The 23781-nt window shown below is 35.5% G+C and overlaps 1 protein-coding gene across 3 annotated transcripts in view; it reads right to left on the bottom strand.

Annotated features, from left to right (window-relative positions):
* Positions 1 to 23781, bottom strand: part of PTPRK (protein tyrosine phosphatase receptor type K) — a 560453-nt gene that overhangs the window by 343571 nt on the left and 193101 nt on the right. For all 3 annotated transcript variants that reach the window (XM_054491562.2, XM_054491561.2, XM_063666564.1), the window contains exon 3: positions 14928 to 15199. In XM_054491562.2, the coding sequence (XP_054347537.1) occupies positions 14928 to 15199 (272 nt within the window). The remainder of the gene's footprint in view (positions 1 to 14927; positions 15200 to 23781) is intronic.

Here is a 23781-nt window from a genome sequence, read left to right on the forward strand (position 1 = left end):
TGGAAATTTCTAGCAGGCAGATAGAGGGCTCAGAGCTCAGAAGAAAAAAAATATATATACGGATATATACATATACACACATACGCACACATAGACACACATACAAGAAAAACACAGAGAAAAAAAGAAAAAGACACACAAAAAAAGTATGTGCATGAATCCAGCACTAAGGAAGAGTATCATAAATATCCTACTTTATGCTATATATAAAATCAAACTCAAAGTCATCAAATATTTAAATGGGAAAGGCAAATCATAAGATTCTTAGAAGAAATATAGAATAACCTCAGTGCTAGGAAGAGCTTCTTAACAAAGTCTTTTTTTATTTGTAAAGTGAAAAAAAATCAATTAAAGTAATCAACATTAAAATTAAGGCTTTTTGTCCAAAGAACTATAAGAAAGTGAAAAAATAAACCCAAGCCAAGACAAGCATGTACTACTGTCAAATGATTACTATCTAGACTAGAAAAGAAGGCTTCCCACTTGATAAGAAACAGATAAACCAATAGATAACTGAGCAAAAGACACAAATGAAAACATGAAAGGAATAGAAACACAAAATAACAAATATTTGAAAACATGCTCAACCTCAATGGTAGTCAGAAAAATTCAAACTTGGACCACAATATTATCTTTACCTAATAGGAAAAATAATCTGAAAATGTGCAAGTAAATACCAAGCGTTGCTCAGCATATGCATCAATAGAAATCCATAGTGCCAATTGGAATGCCAATTGTTCAATCATTTTGGTGAACAGCTTAGAGTCAACTTATCAAGTTGAATACATAAACCACATGACTTAGCAATATCACTACTTAGCAATATCATACACATGTACATGAATGCTCATAACAACATTTTTAAAAATATTACTAATAGAAAACCAGAAAACCACCCAACTATCCGTAGACAAATGACTGAATAATCCATTTCAGCTTATTCAAAAACAGAATGCTATACAACACTGAAAAAAATGATTACCACTACATAAACCTGGATATTGACTGGGAAAAAAAGTCGAGTAGCCAAAAAATACACAAATCATGATACCATTTATAAAACATTTGTTAACTGTATAAAACAAAATATTTGTTTAAAGTAAATTAAAGAAAAAAGAAACAAAATGACGAACAAAAAATTCAAAATACTACATTCCTTGGGATAGAAGGAAAGTGATTAATGGAGAGAAACTTTTAGGAAGCTCTAGTGAGATTAAGTTGATTTCCATAAAACATACATATATTATTATTATTTATATTTCCTGATTAGTCATGTATAAAATATTTCACCAAAAATAAATATTAATAAAAGAAAATTAAATACATGAACTGCTTGCATTTAGAGGAATTTTTTTAAAAAAGGGTGAAAAAAGAAAAAATGATCAAAAAAGTTTACCAAAAAATAAAGGATAGCATAGGCTTTTATATCTAAGGAAGGAAGGAGAGTCCAATAATCTCAAATATTACATGGAAGTCAAGGGGAATAAGGACTTGGGAAAAGTCAGAGATATCTCATCAGAAGACAGTAATTTTCAGATGCATGAAAGGAATAGCAATCAAGTTACAAGTTATGAGACAATAATTTGAAAGGAACTAGAGGCATTAAGTAAAAACCACCCTACGAAGTCCAGCTATGAAGAACACATGTCCAGAAAGACAGGGCAAAGTTTTTCACTGTCCTTCTGGACATCAATTCTTCATAAGTTTCATAAACTTTCACCAAGCTTTGCAGCTGAATGAAACCTTTACATATTTGCAGAGAGACAGGTAGGCATCAGTGGGCATGTGGTGTACACCGGAGTAGGCCTGGAGAAAAGAATCAAAGATTCAGGAGAAGGCAGATCATTATTAAGGTTACATGCCACTTTTAAGTAAATAATATTATAATCTTGGGCACTAAAAAATGATAGGGTTGCTATTCTCTATATTAAATGTCTCACCACTCAACAGTCAAGTCAATAGGTTATCAATTACAACCCTGCTAGAGAACAACTTCTTAATTCAAAGATTTAATATTTCTCATTCTTTTTTCACTTACCACACAGTCGAATCCAACTGAGCATTCACTAGACCTTTTTAAAAACTGAGACCAACTAAAGGACATGGTACAGACATCACCTCTCCTACTCTCAATTCTCTTAACCCCTGGTGCAAGGACAAAATCTTTTCCTAATAGGGACATGGTTCCTCTTGGAAGAGGAGTGGGAAGTGAAAGTTAGGGTATAAATGGGGCTTCCTGGAACAAAGCTGAAGGCAGAGAGGGGTGGGAGAGCCTAGAGTCCAGGAGTAATCAGAAATCAATTCAGATCATCTAGACAGTAGGAAATCATTAGAGACCAGACGCAGGAGTCCTGGTCTGCAACCAACGTTCGGAATCTACAGAAGACAATGGCTATGTTGAAGTGTGGTAGCTACACAAAGCAGCTTGCTGACCTCTCCGCACTGGAGTTACTGCCGCCAAAGTCTGTTATATCAGCAGCTGAAATAACTTCTCATCAGCCTCTTTGTTTTATATTACGGAAGGAGAGAACCTTACAAACACTTAAGAATTAAATAATGTTGTGTGGCCAGCTTGTAATAAGAAGTACAAATGTCACCCTAATTCATATTTTCCAAACCATTCCCTCCGAATTAAGATATTCTGATTTTTTTATTTCTCCTTCTTCTCTTGGCTAATAAATTAACACCATTTTTATAGAAAATTTCCAATTCTCACTGGTACCAGTTCACTCCCTCCCAACAATATGATCACAAAAAATGGTTTAAGTAATCTCCCTTATCCACTGTCTTTCTAGTAGAGGTAATAAGATTGAAAAATAATATGGAAAGTTCCAGTCTTGGTGCCTACAAAAAAAAAATGCCATCCACTTATATGCAGCCTAATCAGAAATGCAAAGGTACTGGACAATGAACAGCCTTTCTCTTATCTTTCTTTTCTAAGCTTAGTGAGCTACTCTGTCTTCACCCAACAAGCACATGCTTTACTAAGTTAGTTATAGATGACCAGCTTTTACTTGGATAACAGGGGAAGTAGACTGTGCCTTCTTTCTCTGTGATTTCCGGTCACTCCATAAGATAGCTGATAGATATACATGGTCTCACTGGGTGTAGAGATGATTTGTTAGGAGGATTTATTGGCTGAGGTGAGAGGATTGTTTCTGCAACATGAGCTCTCACTGAACTAGAGTGAGACCCAAGGCTGAAACTCAATACAGGGCATAACCTCTTGACAAGGGTAGTCCACTGAATTTCAGTTAGCACAGTGATAGCTAAGAAGCAGAGGATAACGTTGCCTTCCGTATCCTTTGCTTGATGTTTTTCCAAAAAACAAAACTCTGAACAAGGAAGATACAAAAACAAACTCATTTAAAAATGCTGTACCTTACACAACACAGGCCTATAACTAAATAACTCAACTGGCTCCAAACTGGGAAGCAAATGGCAATGAAAAAGCAGAACGGACCTTTTGCTGCACTGTGAAGGCAGCCCACTGACAATTCTCAGAGGCAAGTGGCACCGCAAAAAGGAACTCTCAACACGAACAAGGAGCTTCCTGCTGCCAATCAATGGGGTACTCTTGGCTGTATGCTGAGTGAATGCCATTTATTAACTGGGCTGCATTAAAACCAGCAGGTCCATTTGTGAACAGCAACCCACTTTATTTTCCAGGAGATCTTGGGGAGTAGCATGCCCTTCTATGGCACAATGAATCTTACTTGGCATATTGGACACAGAACTTGTCCGACTTGGAACCACTTGGTACTTAAAGCAAATAAAGGATTAGAACACCCAGGTGTAGGAGATTAAGGACTTAACAGGCAGATGGAGGAGAAGAGCATAATCTGGACATCCTTCAGCCTTTATATAAGGAAAAGTTCCCCTGGGATCCCAGCAGAAAGAACAAACTTAAATGAACAAAATTTAGCAATTCTGTTGACAAAAGAATATTTGAATAGACTTTTTAAAAATACGAGTTTGTAAGCCAAAAACCTGATTACCTTTCATAACAAATAAATAAATCTCTACCCAAAAGAAAGGGAACTAAGTAACAAAAATATGCCTTGCCCTCCACAGGTCATCATCTAAAAATGTGAACAACGCAACTTCATGAGTCTAGTTCGGACAGACGGGGCTTGAATCATACAGCGTGTGGATGTCCAGTAAATGCTGTGTTATGGGCCCCCTTTGATCTGCTGAATTCAGTCATAAGATCGACTTGTAAAAATCATCACTGCCATCACATTGTTCTGCTGATTAGCCTCTTCTGAGTGGTCCAAGCACCAAGGAGTCAAACAGACAAATCTCCCACCCTGGATTTGGAAACTTCTCAATAAGGTACAACCTTTTCAACATACACCTTCCCTCCTCATTTCAAGACCCTCCATGTGGGCCAGAGAGAGGAGTATGGCTATCCCCTTACACAGTACGATCGTTCTCATTTCTGACCACCTGAGACTGCTATCTATGCCTTATAATTGGGAAACCTCCAGTGCCTTTTACTCCTGCCTTTACACACCCACCATTTTTATGCCCATCATAGTAGCTCAATTTTTTAAGAGACAGGGTCTTGCTATGTTACTCAGGCTGGATTAGAACTCCTGGGTTCAAGCGATCCTCCTGCCTGAGCCTGTCAAGTACCAGATCAACTTTTATCGGACACAGAGCCTATGTGTTTCTTCCTTCTTGGAGCTCCTTTATTAGTACTATTTTCTCCACAGTACTAATATTTTGATCCTTTTCCTTCCCATTTAAGGGTCATGACCAACACTCCTATCACAAAAAACAGGTAAACAAGAGAAAAACATAACACATTTATTTGATCAGTTTAGACGACACAGGAACCTTCAGAAGGAAGACCCAAAGATATGGCAAAAAATGCATTTTTATGCTTAGGTTCAATGATGTATGGACATTCATGTAGAAATATGATTTCACATAAAGAGTATGATCTAATTAATGCTAGTAGACTGAGGTGAGGAAACCCAGCAAAGCCTGTCTGTTCAAATTCTTCTTGGCCACTTTGTGCAGTATTTCTTCCTCCTGGGTACAGGGTGGGACCCTTTCTAGTATTCGGGTCTTTTGACCTACATGCAAACAAGATAGGTCAGATAATTTCTTCGTGGCCAGTTATTTCACAGCAAGGCAGGGGAAAGTTAGAGCAATTTTTTTTAGGTTTTATGGCTGGCTTTGAAGAAAAAGAGAGGTTCTGGTGTCTATGCCCTGCCACGGGGAAGAGGTTCCTGTAGAAGCCAACTGTAGTTTCAATGGCTAGCCTTGGGGAAGTAGGAGAAGTGAGAGACAGGAGGGAAGGAGGTCAGAGAGAAACTTTTATTTCTGAAACTGCTTCGGAGGTCTTCATTTTGGAGATTGTTTTCTGAACCCTAACAACTCTTTGGACATTTAATGAAACAAAATACAAGGCTGCCAATGTGGATGTTTTATCTCTCTCAGAAGACTTTCTTCCCCTCGTTGTTTAATTATGGCATTTTCAAACATATATAGAGTTAACGATAATAGTATAACCAAGTCTCATTTAACCATCATTTTCCATTAAAAATTATCGATGTATGTACAATTGTCTCAGTGGACTTTATATTCTCTAAGGAAAAGTATAAAATTGTTTTCTTTTTTTTTTTTTTTTTTTGGTGGTTTTGTCCCTAAACACAGACTAGTGCTAAGCATGTACTAAAAACTCAGCACTTGGTTGTGGAAATGAATTAAACTTCAGTTCACCAAAGTTCTGAGCATTCCATGAAGTATTCAGCTTCATCCAATCAATTCTTGGATACGCAACCCATGAAACCATTCAGTGTTTTTAAAGAAACATTAACAAATAATATTAAAGAATAAGTCCCCTGAGAAAGTGTATGGATACAAAATAATTCTAACTTTACTCTTGTACCATCACTGAATACTTAATCAGCAAGCCAATTGTCTTTTGACACCAAGACTGGAAAATCATCACCAATATACAGCCTGGCACAGGAGAGGGGGACTAGAATTTCACAAGAGAGAGGAGAGCTAGCTCTATTCTCACTAGAAACAAGACCTAAAGCAAGTCACTTATCCTCTCTCAGCCCTTATCTCTAAAATAAAAATAGTTGTACTTTTCCCAGTGACCCCATAGTGCTATTGTGAGGATGATTTTTTTTAAATTTGTACAATTGCTTTCTGAAATACAAAGCACCTAATTGTTATATTGCCTTTATGGGATACCCTGACCTTTTTAAAAGAGGGCCTATAATACTATTGGAGGAAAAATACCTGAAATACATATAACAAGCAAAATGTCTAATGAGCAATGCAGGCAACACACATCCAAGGAGAAGGGAGAGACCACTGAGTGAGGAGGTATTAAGCAAAGGCTACGTGGTAGAAGGGGACATAAAGTTGGGTCTTAAAGGACAAACAGAACTTGGACAATGAAAAGGAAGAAACAAAGCCATTTCAGGATATACATATATTACATCCTAAAAAAAAGAATGGTAGAAAGATTGGAGTAGTTGCCTGAGGCTAAATGATGAAGGACCTCAAGTAAAGGCTGAGTGTTTTGACTTTAAAAGAAACACTGGCAAAATCTGAGGAGCTCAATATCAGCAAATTAGTATCCCCCAACAAGTAATTGACTTATAATAGATTTTAAGGTGAGAGAAAATAGGAAATTACCGTTATCAAGACCAGACACAATCAGAGCTGTGAGTAAACAGTAAAAAAGACTAAAGAAAAATACAAATGGGAAGCACGTACAAGATGAGACTAAGAATGAGTAAATAGTGTCCCTTGATAAAAATTATCTGAAAGCATTAGGATTCTTTCCTCAGACTGCAAAGCTCACATAACTGGAATCTACCCATCTCATCCTGAAAAAGGTAACTTTTGACCTCTGTATCTGTCTCTGTCCCTCTGCAATGTGAATTTCCTTCCATATTTAGGTCCTTGGTTTTTTTCTGTCTCTAACATATTTCCCCTGATCTCTGCATGCCTAGTTCGTTTTTGTCATTCAGATCTCCAGGTGACAGTTCTTCCTAGAGCACCTGGTCTAATGCAGTTTCTAAGACTTCTGCTCTCATATTTTTAAAATTTTAATTATTTCTTTAGCACTTATTGTATTCTAATCTTTTTCTCATTTATTTATCCGGATTTTCTCCCCCACTGGCTCTGACCCCTAGAGTAGAATTCCTGGGACTACAGGAACATTGAGACTTATTCAACACTGTCCAACCCCAGCACCCAGAAGGGTGCCTGGCATGGATTAGGTTGCTCAATAACCACTCACCAAATGGATAAAATAAGTAAGTCAGTACAGCAGTCCTTCAGAGAGAAAGTGTTTCTGTTTTCTTCAGATCTAATTGGGTCCTATGCCTTCTTCAGGCTGGGAATTCCACTTCCCTTAAATGCTATGAGTGATACCCAAATCTTTTCAATTCTGTCTCTTTTCTACTTAACTAGCTCTAGCTGGTGTCTGTTATTTTTAAATAAGAGCTTTAAATAGACAACTTTGTGAACCTAATAAATCACAGTAGACTAGCTATCATCCCATATTGCAGGGACTGAAACTCAAGAAGTCCCACAACATAGTCACTCAATGAGCAACGAGGCCTTGACAGAATGGACATGAACATGTGATAATGGATATTAAGCACAGGTCAAATGACAACTAATCCAAACCTTTACCCAATATACAAAATGGCCTCTACTTTTTTCTCCACCACCATTAAAAAAAAAAGGAGACCTTCTACTTCTAATTCTCACACATCATGTCACAATGTCTAATATACATACCAGAAAAACAATTATTTGGTTCTCTTTATTGTTCTGCTTACAATGAGTCTCACTCCATCCCCGCAAGACATAGAAAGAGGGGTTAAATGAAAGAAAAATAAATAAATAAACAAAGAAACAACAACCAAAAACAAAACACAGAAATTCATCCTGGTATTTATGGAGCAAAACTGACTTCATCTCTTTGTAAGCCTTATATTACTAAAGTTTACAACCAAACCAAAAGTGTCTTTTAATAAATATAAGCCCAGAGAACTATGGTATCTGTTTCTAATTATTATATTTGTGATGTTGTTGCAAAATGCCAGGATCTAAAGATATTTAAGCTTGAACCAACCTTTGTCTCTAGGTACTAGACATTTTTCATTCTTTATTATTTTATTGAATTATTACTTGGTATAAATTTGACTATAGACCTTATTTTTAAACATAAAATGAGAATTGATTTACTGCTTCTAGAGGGCTGAGAAGAATGATTTTTTAACAGATCATTCAAAGAATATTAAGAATCTAATTCTCATAAGGGAATTCCAGTGGTGTGTGCAATGATTATTTATAACTAAATGCAGAAATACCATGTAGTAGCTAGTTTTATAATGACAGTTTTAAGAACACCTTTTGAAAATCAAGACAGCTAAAATTAACTATAAATTGTCCACTAGATTATATCAGTAAAATTTAGTGTCCAAAGTTTGTTTTTGTTTATATTCCAACCCCACTAACAACAGAATAATTAGATTCTATGTAATATTATGTAAAGAATAATAACATTGAAAAGACTACAAATGTGTGACATTTGCTGTAAATTTCCTTCTTCCCACATTCTCTCAAATGAAAAATGTATTTGTTTTCTAAGAATTGAAACTGAAATCACCACAGCACAAGTTAAATTTTAGATAAAAAACATTCATTTTTGTTTGTCCCTTATAACACCAATATTTTGTTCACATATTATATACACACTGAAGTGAAGAAAAATCAGTCTTTGAAATGAAAATGGACAGAGTTCACAGAGAAATTCAAGTTGTTCAAAAACTGGAAAGCCCTAAAAACTAGACCAATTCCAATTAACTATCAAAGTCCGCAGACAACATAATTGAAGAAAAAATAATTTTAAATTGTTATCTATTTGTCCTGTATTATATGAAATGGTATAGCATTGTCAGAAACATCATTAAACTGATTAGAAGGAAATGGTTCTCACATTTATCTGCCTGATCAATGTACGCTAAATAATTAATAAAGAAGTATGCAAAACAAGAAATCAGAAATGTATTTTTTCAGATTCAGCAAACCAAAGTGAGTGCTAGTTGAGAACATAAGCAAAGAACTGGCATCTCTTCCACTGCTCCTTTTAGCATCTGTCTTCCTCATTCCCCTTAGATAAAACAAACTCCTAAGTAAGAAAAAATCATGCATTGAACAAACAATGCTTATTTCTCCTGACCGCTCATTATTTTTCAATCAGTTACTGAAAGGGAATTGAACTAATTTATGGAAATATTTCTCAAAAGAAACAATGAAGGGTACTGTGGCAGCTCCCACCACCCTACATAAAAGCAGGTATGACTGAGCAGAATGAAAAGAGGCTTGTCACAGATTTACATTAATTGTTCTGTTAACTAGCAGGGCTCTTTTGTTCATCTGTTAAAATTTATTTACACAACCATAAGTTTCATCAATGAATCAACAACAACTTTTTAAAGTCAAAGTAGAGCAGACATTTTGTAATAAAAGCAAATCACCATCAGGAACCAGAGAGAAGTCACCTTCACAGGGTTCTAAGCCTTTTTTTTTTCTTTTTTAAATTTGAGACAGAGTCTCATACTGTCGCCCAGGCTGGAGTGCAGTGGCGCATCTCCACTCACTGCAACCTCCGCTTCCTGGTTCAAGCGATTCTCCTGCCTCAGCCTCCCGAGTAGCTGGGATTACAGGCACCCGCCACCATGCCTGGCTAATTTCAGGGTTCTAAGTTTTAAGAAAACAATGACTATAATAATATGAGGGCCTTTGCAACCCATTTGGGGTACTCTGTTTGCAACAAAGAGAATCGTTAAGATCAAAAAGCAGCAGCAAAGACGCTTTGTTAATAGCCTATCAAATAAAAGGTATTTTGCCCGTGTAAAAATAAGCCACAATGACCATGTTAGGTAAATCCTGTTGCCGTAACTAAAATAAGTCTATCTAGTTGTGGCTAACTTCAGAAGTCACTGATACAGCTAAAGACCAAACTCATAAAAATCATACTATTTTACTAAAGACAAAAAATAGGAAATAATATTGCTCCACCACTAAATAAGCACAACTTCAACTGTGCATGAAGGTAAGAAACATTTACTTAGCACACGTTCAAATATTAATACAAATAAAAGATGACAAACATGAAAGTATCCAGCCTAGTATCCCACTCACAGTAGATACCCAAGAGATCATCTTTCCTTCCTTCCTTTCTAGCCCCTTTAGTCAGTGATCCACTGTCTTACAGCCCTGTTTACATCTTCTCTCTCCAACTAGATTGAAAAAGAAAAACTGCTTCATTCATTGGTAGATATATATTTTTTTTTAATTCTGCCATATGTCTTATATGTGACATCCACAAACAGTATGTGCTGATAGGTAGTATTGCTTGAAAGCTTAAGACACAACATGATGTATAACAATGCTTTTGGCTGCACAGGAGAACAGTCATCTAAAAATTCTTTAAATAATAGTTATTATTATTATTATCATTATTATTAATTTTGAGAATAGGACCCAGGCTCCTTGAATGCCTTCTTCTGTCACCCTCAGTTTGTCAGCTATTTCCTTCCTCGCGGTTACAAAATGACCACAATGGCACCAAGAGCCATGTTCTCATACAACAACACTCTCTTTATTATCAGGGAGGAACATCTTTCCCAGAAATTTCCTGGCAGACTATCCTTCCTACCTAATTGACCAGAACTGTGTCACATATAGCCATCCTTACCTACAAAGAAGCTGGGAAAGCAAGTAAGCTGGTTGGAACTCCTGCCACTATGGAAGAAAGCTAGGAGAATAACTAATAAATAGACAACAAACAATATCCGCAACACTGCTATACAAGATCATGAGCAGAGTCACTTACAATGCTTATGCAGGAAGTTACCTCTATATGATATAACTAGAGAAAAAAAATCCTGCTGCTTGCTTTTCTAAAGTGGGTCTCTATATGGATGAATGCAGATCAGCCAAAAAATTGGAAGAGTTCTGAGAGCTATGACAGAGGAGGGACATCCCCTATTTTTACTCTTTGCATGGATGGTTCATGAGTATGTTCTTCTTACACAGGCCACTGTGCCTGAAGATCAATCTTTTAGAGGCTTTTTATTCAAGTAAAAACAGTCACTTGGTTTAAGCCCCAATCTTTTCAGATCCAAAGCCAGTGGAATCTCTGGAGTACAACAATTTTTCTACTGACAAAATATCAATATAATATACATTAATATAACCCCTTCTTAGGAGACAAAAACAGAAAATCTCATGCCTGTCAATTCTTACATTTTTTTTTCAAACCAATGGAAAATGTTAAGAAGAAAATGCATTGCAAAAGTTGTGTTTGTTTCTCCATGTATTGGGGGAGAAAAAGGCACTTTCTGCTATATTATCACATTCCAATTTCTGGATAAACCCCTTCAGTTTTCATCACGCATCATTTTTGTGATTAATGATGTGCACCCAGTTAATGGAAAACAGCAGATTAGGTTTCCACTAATAGTTTTGCAAGTTACATACGTCTGCCTGCCTCATTTAGTAACAACCTTACTGCTCAGTAAGAAAGTAATGGATTTAATCCCAAAGCAGAACTTAGTTTTATGAATACAAGACAGGTCAGATTTCCAGAGTGGAGAAAATTACGCTTTTAGAGGTATGCTGATCTTCAGCTGAAATTTATCATGGAGATGGCACCTAAGGATTTGCGGATTTTCCCTATTTACTCCTATTTAGCAATCAATTTAAGAATCTACAGTACTTATTTGTGGCCTATAAAATACGTAGAATAGCATCTTTCAATCATAGCAAATAAAACAAATGTAATACGATAATTTCTATAATTAGTATAGTAAGCTGAAAAGGCATCGATTGTTCTGAACACATAGGTGAAAAACAGTTTGTTCCTTATATGTTAGTGGATCACTGCAATGATTATGTCAAAAAGCAAACTTTACATTTGCTGGCTCTAAGTAAGCGTGATTTAAGAAAAATACACAGTACAGTGGAAAGAATCTAGGAATAGAGGAATCTACAGAAAAGGATTCTAGTCTCATTTCTACTTCAAATTACTTTAGAAACTAAACTATCTTTTGTTTTTGCTTTCCCCACTGCATTTTATATTTACCTCTCTTATGTCATTTAACCATCGCTATGGTATTTCAAGTTATATCTATGTATATCTCACATTTCCCATCTGGACTAGCCTCCTTAAGAGCAGAGCAAACATCTGATTTACATTTTTATCTTCTACAGTGCAAAGCTAGACTGCGAACTTCATGAGAAAAGGGACTTTGCCTGTGTATCCCCAGGAGTTAGCATGATGTGACCTCACAGTATGTGTCTAACAGTAGATGTTACAATAAATAAAAATCTTGAAAAGAATGTCATGCTTTCAAAATAAAAGAAAATGGGGATATTCTTTAAGAACCTGATGGAATCTCAAAACTGGCCTCCAATATCTGATATTTAAAGCAGTTGAGTTTCTCTTTAAATATAGAGACATCAGCACCTAAAACACCAATCAAAAAATTCTACCATGTTTTGCCAGCAAACCAGCACTTACCAAACACTTGACAGGTATTGATTTGACTTTGAAACCTGTCAAAATGTATGGGAGATTTAATGTTTTTCATGTTACTTTCCAAGAGAAAGAAAGCACATAAATATAGTTTATGTTATGTTGGTTGTTTCTAATAACAAACGTACAGGTACAACTAATAATCTAAATGATTAAATTGATGAAAACATCAACCAAGTAATTTACTGAGCACTAAGCACATGAATAAAAAGTACTCTGTTGTTTGCTCTCATTGATTAAGTTTTTCAGGTTAAGGAAAAAAATGTGAGAGCAAAATAATCACTTAAGAAATTATCTATGGCTCAAATTTTAATCTCCAACAATGAGACATTTACCCATAGGTTCCATATATTTATTTAGTCATCATTTTATCTGACAAAACATCTCCAAAATGATGTCACTGGCCAGGCTGGAACTCACCCAGGCACCTTTTGTTCTTCTTGCTTAAATACACCACAAGCACATATAACGAAGGGGGTTTTGTCACGCAAAATGAGACTGAACAAAGAATTATTAATGCAGTTCAAATTACTGTAACTTAACAGTAGAATTAACACCACAGTAATCTGTGCCATGAGAAAATGTTATTAACATCAACGATTCAAAGATAGATCTTTAACAACTTGGAAAAAATAACTACATGTATGTTATTTCTTAGTTATGAGGAAAAAGAAATATATCATAGATATATTACTTGCTGGATTTATCAACAGTTACTTCTATGTTGTTATTGTTGTTGTTTTAAAGTACAACTGACAGTCTGATTCCTTAAAGAACTATCTACACAGGAGACAAGTTGTGAACAGGGTTGAATACAGGCAATCTGACTTCAAAACCCACATTTTTAATGAGTTTGCTAGATTAATTTTTACTGGGGGTTTTAATTTGTTTTGTGGAGGCTGACTGTGTTGAATCAGAACTTCTTTCCAGTGCTACGTTAAGCTCTTATGACAGATTCTCATGAAATCAGTACAATGATAATGCATTGTGAGAGTGACCTGGCGATGGCAGCCATCAACCCACTTTTGTCAGAGTTGAGCCCACTGATCTTGCAACAAGTGCTCTAGCATTAGTTTCACACACTCCCATCTACCTACCTACCATATCATATATGCAGCCCTCCTGGGGCTGTGGACCCTGAAAAAGCAGATGGCTCTCCCCGACTGAAGAGAAACATCCTTATGCTCCGGAATAATAGAATCAACTAGTACCCAATGAAAATCCACTGAAAACTCAATAAACATACAACCTTGAACTGAAAATCTTACCTGTGGAACCATGCCTACAATGTAGGATGCTTTTAATAAAACAGAAAACTCAACTCAAGACAAAGCAATTAAAGCAAAGCATTCCTTTTTTTCCCCTTCAAGAATAAAGACAAACCTAACTTAAAGAAATAATTCATTTTTCAAAGGCAGAAATAAAACTATTAGTTTATATATTGCTTGCTGACCATCATAAAATATACTTTTACATAAATGTATTCTCATTAGGCTTTATAATAAGCTACAAATAAACAAGTCCTTTAAAAGTTTAAATCTCAAGGTCTAACACAAAATTGACCTTTTAAAGAAATAACAGTATCCAGGGATGGAACTTCATAGTGAGGGTTACTGAACAAACTCTCCAAACTAGTAAATGAACCTGTTTTTTGTTAAGAGCATATAAACTCACTCACAGAAACATAAAGTAGGTACTGACACTATTGGTTGTCTGATTTAATCATAATTCAATGAATCATTTCTGAAATAAACATCCAAAGCTTTGTGAATAATTTATCTTTTTTTGGCTTATTTTTATATGTCATTTAATTTATTCAATTAATTAATCAAAATTAAAATAATTAATGAAAATGCCTCCCCCTTAACATAGTTCATGAAACTCTATATCACGTTTATTTCCCAAATGTTACTTTCAAAAAGTCGGTAAATCAGTCCAGTCTGAAGATTACAATAAACTCAAAAAGGCTATTTCTTCCTGAACAAAGCTGTAGGAAAGAATCTGTCAATAAGTAGCTCTTTGTCAAACCACCAACAAATTTTGGACCTAAACCTGATATTTTTAACATGTAGAAATATTTTCTCTAGTTTGAAGATTTTGTGCCAATGTCTCCAAACACTTCCTCATCGACAGGGTGGGGAAGAAAGAGGGGCAATCTCTCATTACCATGGGATGCATATTTATATCTATGGATGACACTTCCCCAACAATGGGGGTGGGGGAGGCAAGAGGGCAATCTCTCATTACCATGAGATGCATATTTACATCTATGTATTACACATATAGTGAGATCTGATGACATCAAAACATATACCAGAAAAGTACAGATGATTACCTGATATTCATTGGGCCAAAAGGTGCTCACTGCTAGCTCGGCCCGAAGCCAATCTCTACCCGTGAATCCAGTCACATTCCAAATTGGATTGGCAAGAGGTCCTTTATTCACCCTAACTAATATGTTCAAAGTGCCAGGATTCAGTCCTTTCTGGCTATATAATAGGTAACTGAAATCAATGCAGTGAGTGTCATTCTCCTTCATTGTAGGCAGCTGAAGTCTGGCTTTTTCTCCAGGGTCGTGATCTGAAGAGTCCACTATCATATACGAACCTGAAATGACATTACAAATAATAATGCTAAAGAGATATGTAAGCAAAGGGAACATACAACAATAAAAATATGCCAATCCATTCTGAACATTAAATTTAAGTTAAAAAGACTGTTTTCCAGAACACAGCCATAGAAACACATCAATCAAATAAGTAGATGAACTAAATTCTTACTAGGTAACAGACAGTCTTCAAAGTACACATTATGTATTAATTCATTTAGTCTACACAACAACCTGTTATCCTATTTTACAAATTAGGAAATTGAGGCACAATTAGTAACACTCAAAGCTGGTTTCAAATCCAGATCTCACTCTAAATCTCTAATATTACTGGACACAAGTCTTTTAATATAATATATATATACACACACATACACAAAAGCAATACATTATTGGCCTGGTTTACATAAAGGGTACACCTTTATTTTTCACTATCCAGAATATTATTGCAGGGAGATGTGCTTAGAGTGCAAACAATGGAACCATTTCTAATTTCATGTTGGAAGATCATCATTTATACAAGTTATGTGATCATTTGTAACATACTAACTTTGAACCTCAGTTCAAGAAATGAGGACACTTTGTAGTGTCAGTATGAGGGCTAAAGTTAAAAATGGCTAAAGCTGAGGATCAGGACACAGCAGATTTCCCCACTTGGAGTCTCCCACTAAGGTGTCAGCTAATCACCACTGCTACTGGCCCCAGTTCTGTAATAGTTCCTAAACTCTTGTAGAGCTACAAGAAACCCAGTTTAAAATCACCAATCTACTCCATTCCCTTTGACTTAGTAAGTGTTCATTGGTTATCTATCATGGGAAGGCACAGGACATAAAGAGTCCCACTCTTATAGCTCACATATAGACTTTCCATTGCAGACAAAGGCTACACAGGGACTAAGTACAAAAATGAGACTTGAACAACGGGCTGCTGCTTTTAGTCCCAGAAAACTCTCCAGTAAAACAACCAATTGTTCTCACGTCATTGTGGATTTTAACAAAGACACATATCACAAAAATGCAAATATGCCTATTTATTACACAGAAGATGGAACACAAATTTTATTGTAAAATATCTTTTTTCTTTGCTAGCATGTAATTTTAACCAAAATATAACAGATGTAGTGTTACAGAACTCAGTGTTATAAGAGTTGCACTTGACCCTTTCTTCCTGACAACATGTAAAAGTAATCAATCTTCTGCATTCCCTCCTCAAAATTTGTACCCATGACACATTAAACACTCAATAACTACTAGTCTAACTTGTTCAATTAACCCTCAACAACACATGCAAATCATGGCAGAGAGGATGGTGTCAACTATTTGAGAAGCCAAATTTCAAACATGACCAATTGCCACTGAGTGGTAGGTACCCTCTGGTTGAGAGCTTTTGGGAAGATTTCTGTAACACTCCAGTATAATCGAAGTACAGAATAAACAGAGCATAGTGATAGTGGCTGATATTATTGTTCACTTCTTTTTCCTAGTTATCATCTTCTCTTGTAAGCTAGGATTCTTTTTTTTTTTCTCTTTCTTTCTTTCTGAGTCTCACAGACGGCACATTAATAGAATAAACTGTCTGTGTGTATTTTGGAGAAATTATGTCTTTATTTTTATACAGGATATCCTGGATCCCAACCCAATTTATAGAAGCAGGATGTTTCCATTCTTTATTATATTCACATTCTGAAGTCAATTGTTGATTTGGCAAGATGTCTTTCAGATTCACCACTGCATAGCAGACCAACTATTCCTTTCAACGAGGACCAGCCCTGAGATCTTGGATAAGTTACTTAGTGTTTGTTACCAGGCCTCAGCATCTTCACAAACCTGTAGCCTATTTCTCCACTACTATAACAGTTCCACCTCCCCCAGTGGAATATTATGGCAGTAGTACATTTAAATTATTTTTAGAGGTCTGTATCAATTATGGTTTCTGAATGTCAACTTTAAAGTAGTAATCTCTAAATGACTTATTGGCTGTCTAATAGTCATTTTCTCCTATTATAAAATAAACTTTGGAGTAAAAATATGCTTTGTGTCACATTTTAATTATATAGCATGATATTTACTATAAAGACCATTTATGAATTTTCAGTCAGTTGTACTCTTAAGCTACAATAATTATTTTTCTTATTAAGGAAACAGGATGGGCAAAGCATATTCATTTGTATGCATTATCAATTTCATCACTAGGAAGACAAAAGTCACAAAATAAAAGCTTGTCTACACTATTTCAACATTTCAAGCAAGTTAAATAATAAAGAAAAATAGTGTTGATAATTCATCTCTATAGAATGTTTCTGCTAAATGGCCCTCTTTCAATAATGCCTGACTACTGCCACATTCTCTGAGTGCTCTGGAATAATAATGCATTTATTGCACAGTTCCAGAAAGGAAGAAGCAAGCACTAGCACCAAAAAGCCATCTAAATCCTTCTGCCTACTGACTTGATATAATGGCAATTTACCCAGTAGGCACTAGGGAGGGAGCTGCCTGTCTGAAACAAGATTCCCTTCCATCATCCCAAACACAGAAGATACTGTGCTATTCTTATCAACATCTAAAAATTACTTCTGTAGTCTCCCAGAATAACTGGCTCCCAATCCTTACACTTGGGAAATTATACAATATGTACTTCTCTCATACTTTATGTTATAATTTAAACTTATTTACGATTGTTCTGTTACCAGCTAACTAATTCCTCAGATTTCTAACAAGAGTTTAGTTATCTCAAGGCTTAATAAAACATCTATGTTCCCACACATACAATGTACTAGCTTTTAATTAAAACTTCTTTAAAGTGGCCTTACAAATATTCCTTACAGTCTCTTGATCAATAGTTCTCAAATATATCATTCAAGACAGAGAAAACTATATATGCTTTTTGTTTGTTTGTTTTAAGTGCAACCTTTGTAGACAGCAATTTGACATCAAAGACCTTTAAGAGATATTCATGAATAAAACACCAAAAGCAATTGCAACAAAACCCAAAATTGACAAATGGGATCTAATTAAACTAAAGAGCTTCTGCACAGCAAAAGAAACTACCATCAGAGTGAACAGGCAACCTACAGAATGGGAAAAAATTTTTACAATCTATCCATTTGACAAGGGACTAATATTCAGAATCTACAAGGAATTTAAACAAGTTTACAAGAAAAAAACAAACCCATCAAAAAGTTGGTGAAGGATATGAACAGACACTTTTCAAAAGAAGACGTTTATGCTGCCAACAAACATATGAAAAAAAAGGTCATCATGACTGGTCATTAGAGAAATGCAAGTCAAAACCACAATGAAATACCACCTCATGCCACTTAGAATGGTGATCATTAAAAAGTCAAGAAAAAACAGATGCTGGAGAGGATGTGAAGAAATAGGAATGTTTTTACACTGTTGGTGGGAGTGTAAATTAGTTCAACCATTGTGGAAGACAGTGTGGCGATTCCTCAAGGATCTAGAACTAGAAATACCATTTGACCTGGCAACCCCATTACTACGTATATACCCAAAGGATTATAAATCATTCTGCTACAAAGACACAGGCACACATATGTTTACTGCAGCACTATTCACAATAGCAAAGACTTGGAACCAACCCAAATGCCCATCGATGGTAGACTGGATAAAGAAAATGTGGCACATATACACCATGGAATACTGTGCAGCCATAAAAAAGGATGAGTTCATGTCCTTTGCAGGGACATGGATGAAGTTGAAAACCATAATTCTCAGCAAACTATCACAAGAACAGAAAACCAAACACCACATTTTCTCACTCATAAGTGGGAACTGAACAATGAGAATACATGGACACAGAGAGGGGAACATCACACAGCAGGGCCTGTTGGGAGGCAAGGGGAGGGAGAATATAAGGAGAAATACCTAATGTAGATGATGGGTTGATGATTGCAGCAAACCACCATGGCACAGGTATACTTATATAACAAACCTGCACATTCTGCATATGTATCTCAGAACTTAAAGTATATTTAAAAAAAAGAGATACATACTTTCTGATCTGGGAATTCCATGTCTACAAATGTATACTAGATAAACCATCAGGTATGTATAAAAGATACAGCTTTAAAAGATGCCTAACTCATTACACTATTTAAAATGGAGAAAAATTAGGTATTCTCAATATTCAATAATCAGTAATTTGCAAAATTATGGCAAATCAATTTAATGAACAATAATGCAGTCATTAAGAATAATATTATTTTAAAACATTTTATGGAAGATATTTACAATATGTTAAGTAAAATATGCAGGTTATAAAATATTAAACCCACTTATGAGAAATAAATATTTGTGTTAAATAATTATATCTGTGTAAATGTGTGTATATTCACATATGCACACACATACACTTGTACATATGACTGGAAAAATATGTAGCAAAATTTTAACGGTATATTATCTGGTGGGCTGTAATTGTCTTCTAGGTTTTCAAAAAAGTTTTTGCATATGTACAGTTTCTGAGAGTTCTATAATGAATAAGAATTAGATTTGCACTTTTTTATTAAAACAGAGACTACATGAATACTATCTTACAAGAGGAAAATCAAATGAATAATGATAAATACTTAGTAAATAAACACAAGCCGGTTTTTTTTTAATCTTTTAAAAATAAATCCTATTTGTATTTATAGGATACAAATAGGATCCTATAAATAATTAAATATTTCAAAAAGCACAATATAAAAATTGAGTACTTCTTATTCCAATTCATTAAAAAAGAGAAAGGCAGAGAAGACTTAAAACAAATGACAGTTTTTACTAAAAAGAATGGCCAAGGAAAATAACATAATCTAGTATATAGATGAATATGTAATGCCTGATGGATTTTATACATTAATTATTTTTTATCTTTAAGCTACACTTCTATGAATAAGGTATTTACATGGGAAATTGGATTAATAGCAAAGAAAATAATTAATGATAAATAGATTTCCATACTTTCCTCTAAAACTCCTTTATATATGTATGTGTTGGTATACTTTAGTACACTAACATATTTGTATTGTCCGTTCTTATTCAAAATCTGTTGAATGTGCCCTATAAAAGCAAAATTTCAATTTCTTTGCTTAGTATTCACAACTTTCCATGATCTTATCCCAAAGTAACTGGTCATTTTACCTCCCACTTCTCTTCACAAACCACCTTCTCCAGTCTGACAGACCCCTCACTATTTTCACCACACATCATACCAGTTTTCTTTCCTCAAACTGTCTCACAGTTTCTAAATGTCTGATTCTGGCCCCCAGTTATACACTGCTTTTGGGTCAATTTTAAATGATTTACTGGGATATCATCTGTCAACCTCAGAAGGGTAATCATGTTCTCTTAGAAAGCACCTGACTTACTCAGAGTCCAACCAGAAGAGAGAAGCCACAGAGTAAATTTAACAGTGAAAATGTAATATAAAGAATTACTACCTATAAGAAGGTAGAAACTTTAAAGCTGTGAAGAAAACCTTAAAGAATAATCAAAGTACCCAAGAAAGAAACCAATATAGACAGGGGAGGTTGCTGAGAATGAGATTTCCTTAAAGAAGGTGCAGTTGCAGCTCACGGGATGATAAAGCCTGCTGGGTCACTCAGGCCAGAGCCGGTCCTGCTCTAGGGAAGCAAGGGAAACAGGACACATTCTCCCTGCAGCAGAGTGGCATGAGGCCTGGGGTATGTGTGTGCCACAGCAAGGTGGTCACCAGGACAGGTTTGGTGCTACAAGCTCACTGAGGGACTATGTCTGCTACATGCACACAGCTGTGTCCACTGTGCAGTACCACCAAGAAAAAAACAAACTTAAGATCACAATTCAACCAAGAATAGATGATACCTGTTTCTTAAGTGTCTCTCCAGTGCCCTCTACTGATAAAGCTTAACACTGTGCCAGCTGTAAAGCAGAACTGCTTAAAGGGTCAAGTGCTACTATCACAGAGCAGGTAATGAAGGACAAATTTTAAGCTCCGGGGCAATAAATTGATAACTGGCACCCTATCTAACAAGGGCTTTGCATGCAGCCGAAGTCTAATAAACACTTGTTACTTGATTAGTTAGATTACTAATTGAATGAGGAGACAAAGACACTAGTTAATAACATGAACAATTGAGGCAGCACTAGCTCTATGTGAGATAAATTACCAGAAAATGTCAAAACAACAACAAAAAGAAAAACAAATGAAACTAGTTTATGCTGCTTCCAAACATAAGGATTTAATGAAAGAGTATAATGTTTGGAAGTACATGTTTAATGTATTTGTCAGAGTCACGCTGGTATATATAAGAAACCTTCTATTAGAAAAAAGGTTCTCAAATGTTTTAGTCTCAGGACCCCTTTATGCTTGTGATATTAAGGATATCAAGCAGCTTTTGTTTCTGAGTTATATCAGTATTGACCATATTAGAAAATAAAATGGAAAAATTTCAAAAATAATAATTTAAGATTAGCAATGATCTCATAATTTACTGTATTTTCATGAAAAATAACCATTTCCCAAAATAAACAAAAAAAGATAGTAAGAAGTAATAAGCATTGTTTTACTTTTTACAAATCTCTTTAGTATCTGTCTCAATAGAAGACAATTAGATTCTCATTTTTACTTCATCTTTCAATCTGTTGTAGTATCATACATCATGTAACCTCTGGGAAATTCTTCTATTCATTCATGAGAAAATGAAAGAGAAAAAAGGAAAACTATATCTCAGTGTTACTGATAAACAATTTTGACCTCATGGATCATCTGAAAGAGTATAAGGGTCTACAGAGATCTTGGGATCACAGGTAAATAACCCTATATTTTAATATACATAAATCTTTTTTATCGCTCTGCTCTAATGACAACATTATTAGCGCTTTTATTTATGTTGAGTCTACTTCACTCATTCAGTCTCTGCAGGGTATAAAGACGTACTCTATAAAATCAGTTAGAAAACAAAATCCTTCACCAGAGTGTTGGATGTCTGAAGAATGAAGATGAAAAAAGTTGAAATTTTCTACCCTAGTACAAAGGATATATTAGTCAGGGTTCTCCAGAGAAAAGGAATATATAGATACACACACACACACACACACACACACACACAATATTATAAGGAATAGGCTCATATGATTGTGGAAGCTGAGAAGTCCAGACTCAGGACAGGAGAGCTGATGGTATAATTCCAATCCGAGCCCAAAGGCCTGAGAAACAGGAGAGTCAATGGTATAAATTCCAGTTCAAGTCCAAGTCTGAGTCCAATAACCAGGAGAGCCATTGGTGTAAGTTCCAATCTGAATCCAAGTCCAAAGGCAGGAGACTGATGTCCCAGCTTGCAAACAGTCATACACAGGGGGAATTCTTACTCCTTATTCAACTCAGTACTTCAAGCGATTGGATGAGGCCCACCCACATTGGGGAGGGCTATCTGCTTTACTCAGTGTATCATTTCAAATGTTAATCACATCCAGAAACACCCCCCCCACACACACACACACATCCCTAGAAATAATGTTTAACCTAATATCTGGGCACCCTATCGCTGAGTCTAACTGACACCTAAAATTAACCATCACAAAGGGCTTTCTTCCACACTAGTCTCCCACCATCAGAGAATCAGATTGTTATGTATGAGCAGAAGAGTACAGAGGACTAAGGAATATTCTATCCTCATAAGAAAAGTATTTTTATGTGTTCTGAAGACCATCTTGAATAGCTAACAAAGCACCAACGCACTGTGCAAAACAGCTAGCTCTTGGCATTGAGTGAGATTTTCCCAGTAGTAACGAAGAACATGCCAGAAACTGTTGGTGTAAAAAAACTAAAGACACTATACAATAATATTGCTTCATTCCCAGACAGCTTAAGAAGCAATAATCAGGATCTCTAAGTAAAAAGAAGAGTCACAAGTGAAATCATGATTTGGGTCTCAGCCCATCTGGGATATTTTTTTTCTTTGTTATAAAATTAATCTCTCTAAGTACTTCTATTGCTATTACCTTTGTGCTGAAGGCAATGCCATTACCCTCCTTTTCATATCTTTCATCTTTTCATTTCCTTTTTTCAAGCCTCTTCTCCCACCACCATTTTTTTTCATCTAAGTGGCAACAAATATAACCAATTATTAAAACTAAGGACTCAATAATCAAACTAGGAATCAGTTTGATTTTTCCCCTTCCTTCACTTCCCTCTTTTAATTAACTAGCAATTCTCATTGTTTCTACTTTCAAGCTCTCTCCTCAATCCATTCGTGTCTCTTCATATTCACTAGTTTTACCAAACTCATATTACCTCTCAGGAGGACAAATAGAATGGAATCCTAGCAAGTTTTATGATTTCCATGCTAGCAGCCCTACAATCGTTTCTGATACACAGCCAGGTTAATTTTTTTAAATCTTTCTCATACTCACATTGCATTGAGAATAAAATCCAAACTCTTTAGCCCCACCCCTCAGCTTCAATATGATCTGGTGCCTGCCTTCCTCTCCAACATTATTTCTTACACCTCTCTTCCCTTACATAAGATGTTTCAGATACAATGGGCTTTTTTCTGAAAAAACAAAACAAACAAACAAAAAAACTAAGCTTATGCTTGTCT

The sequence above is a fragment of the Pongo pygmaeus genome, chromosome 5 (assembly GCF_028885625.2).
Source record: "Pongo pygmaeus isolate AG05252 chromosome 5, NHGRI_mPonPyg2-v2.0_pri, whole genome shotgun sequence".
NCBI lineage: Eukaryota > Metazoa > Chordata > Mammalia > Primates > Hominidae > Pongo > Pongo pygmaeus.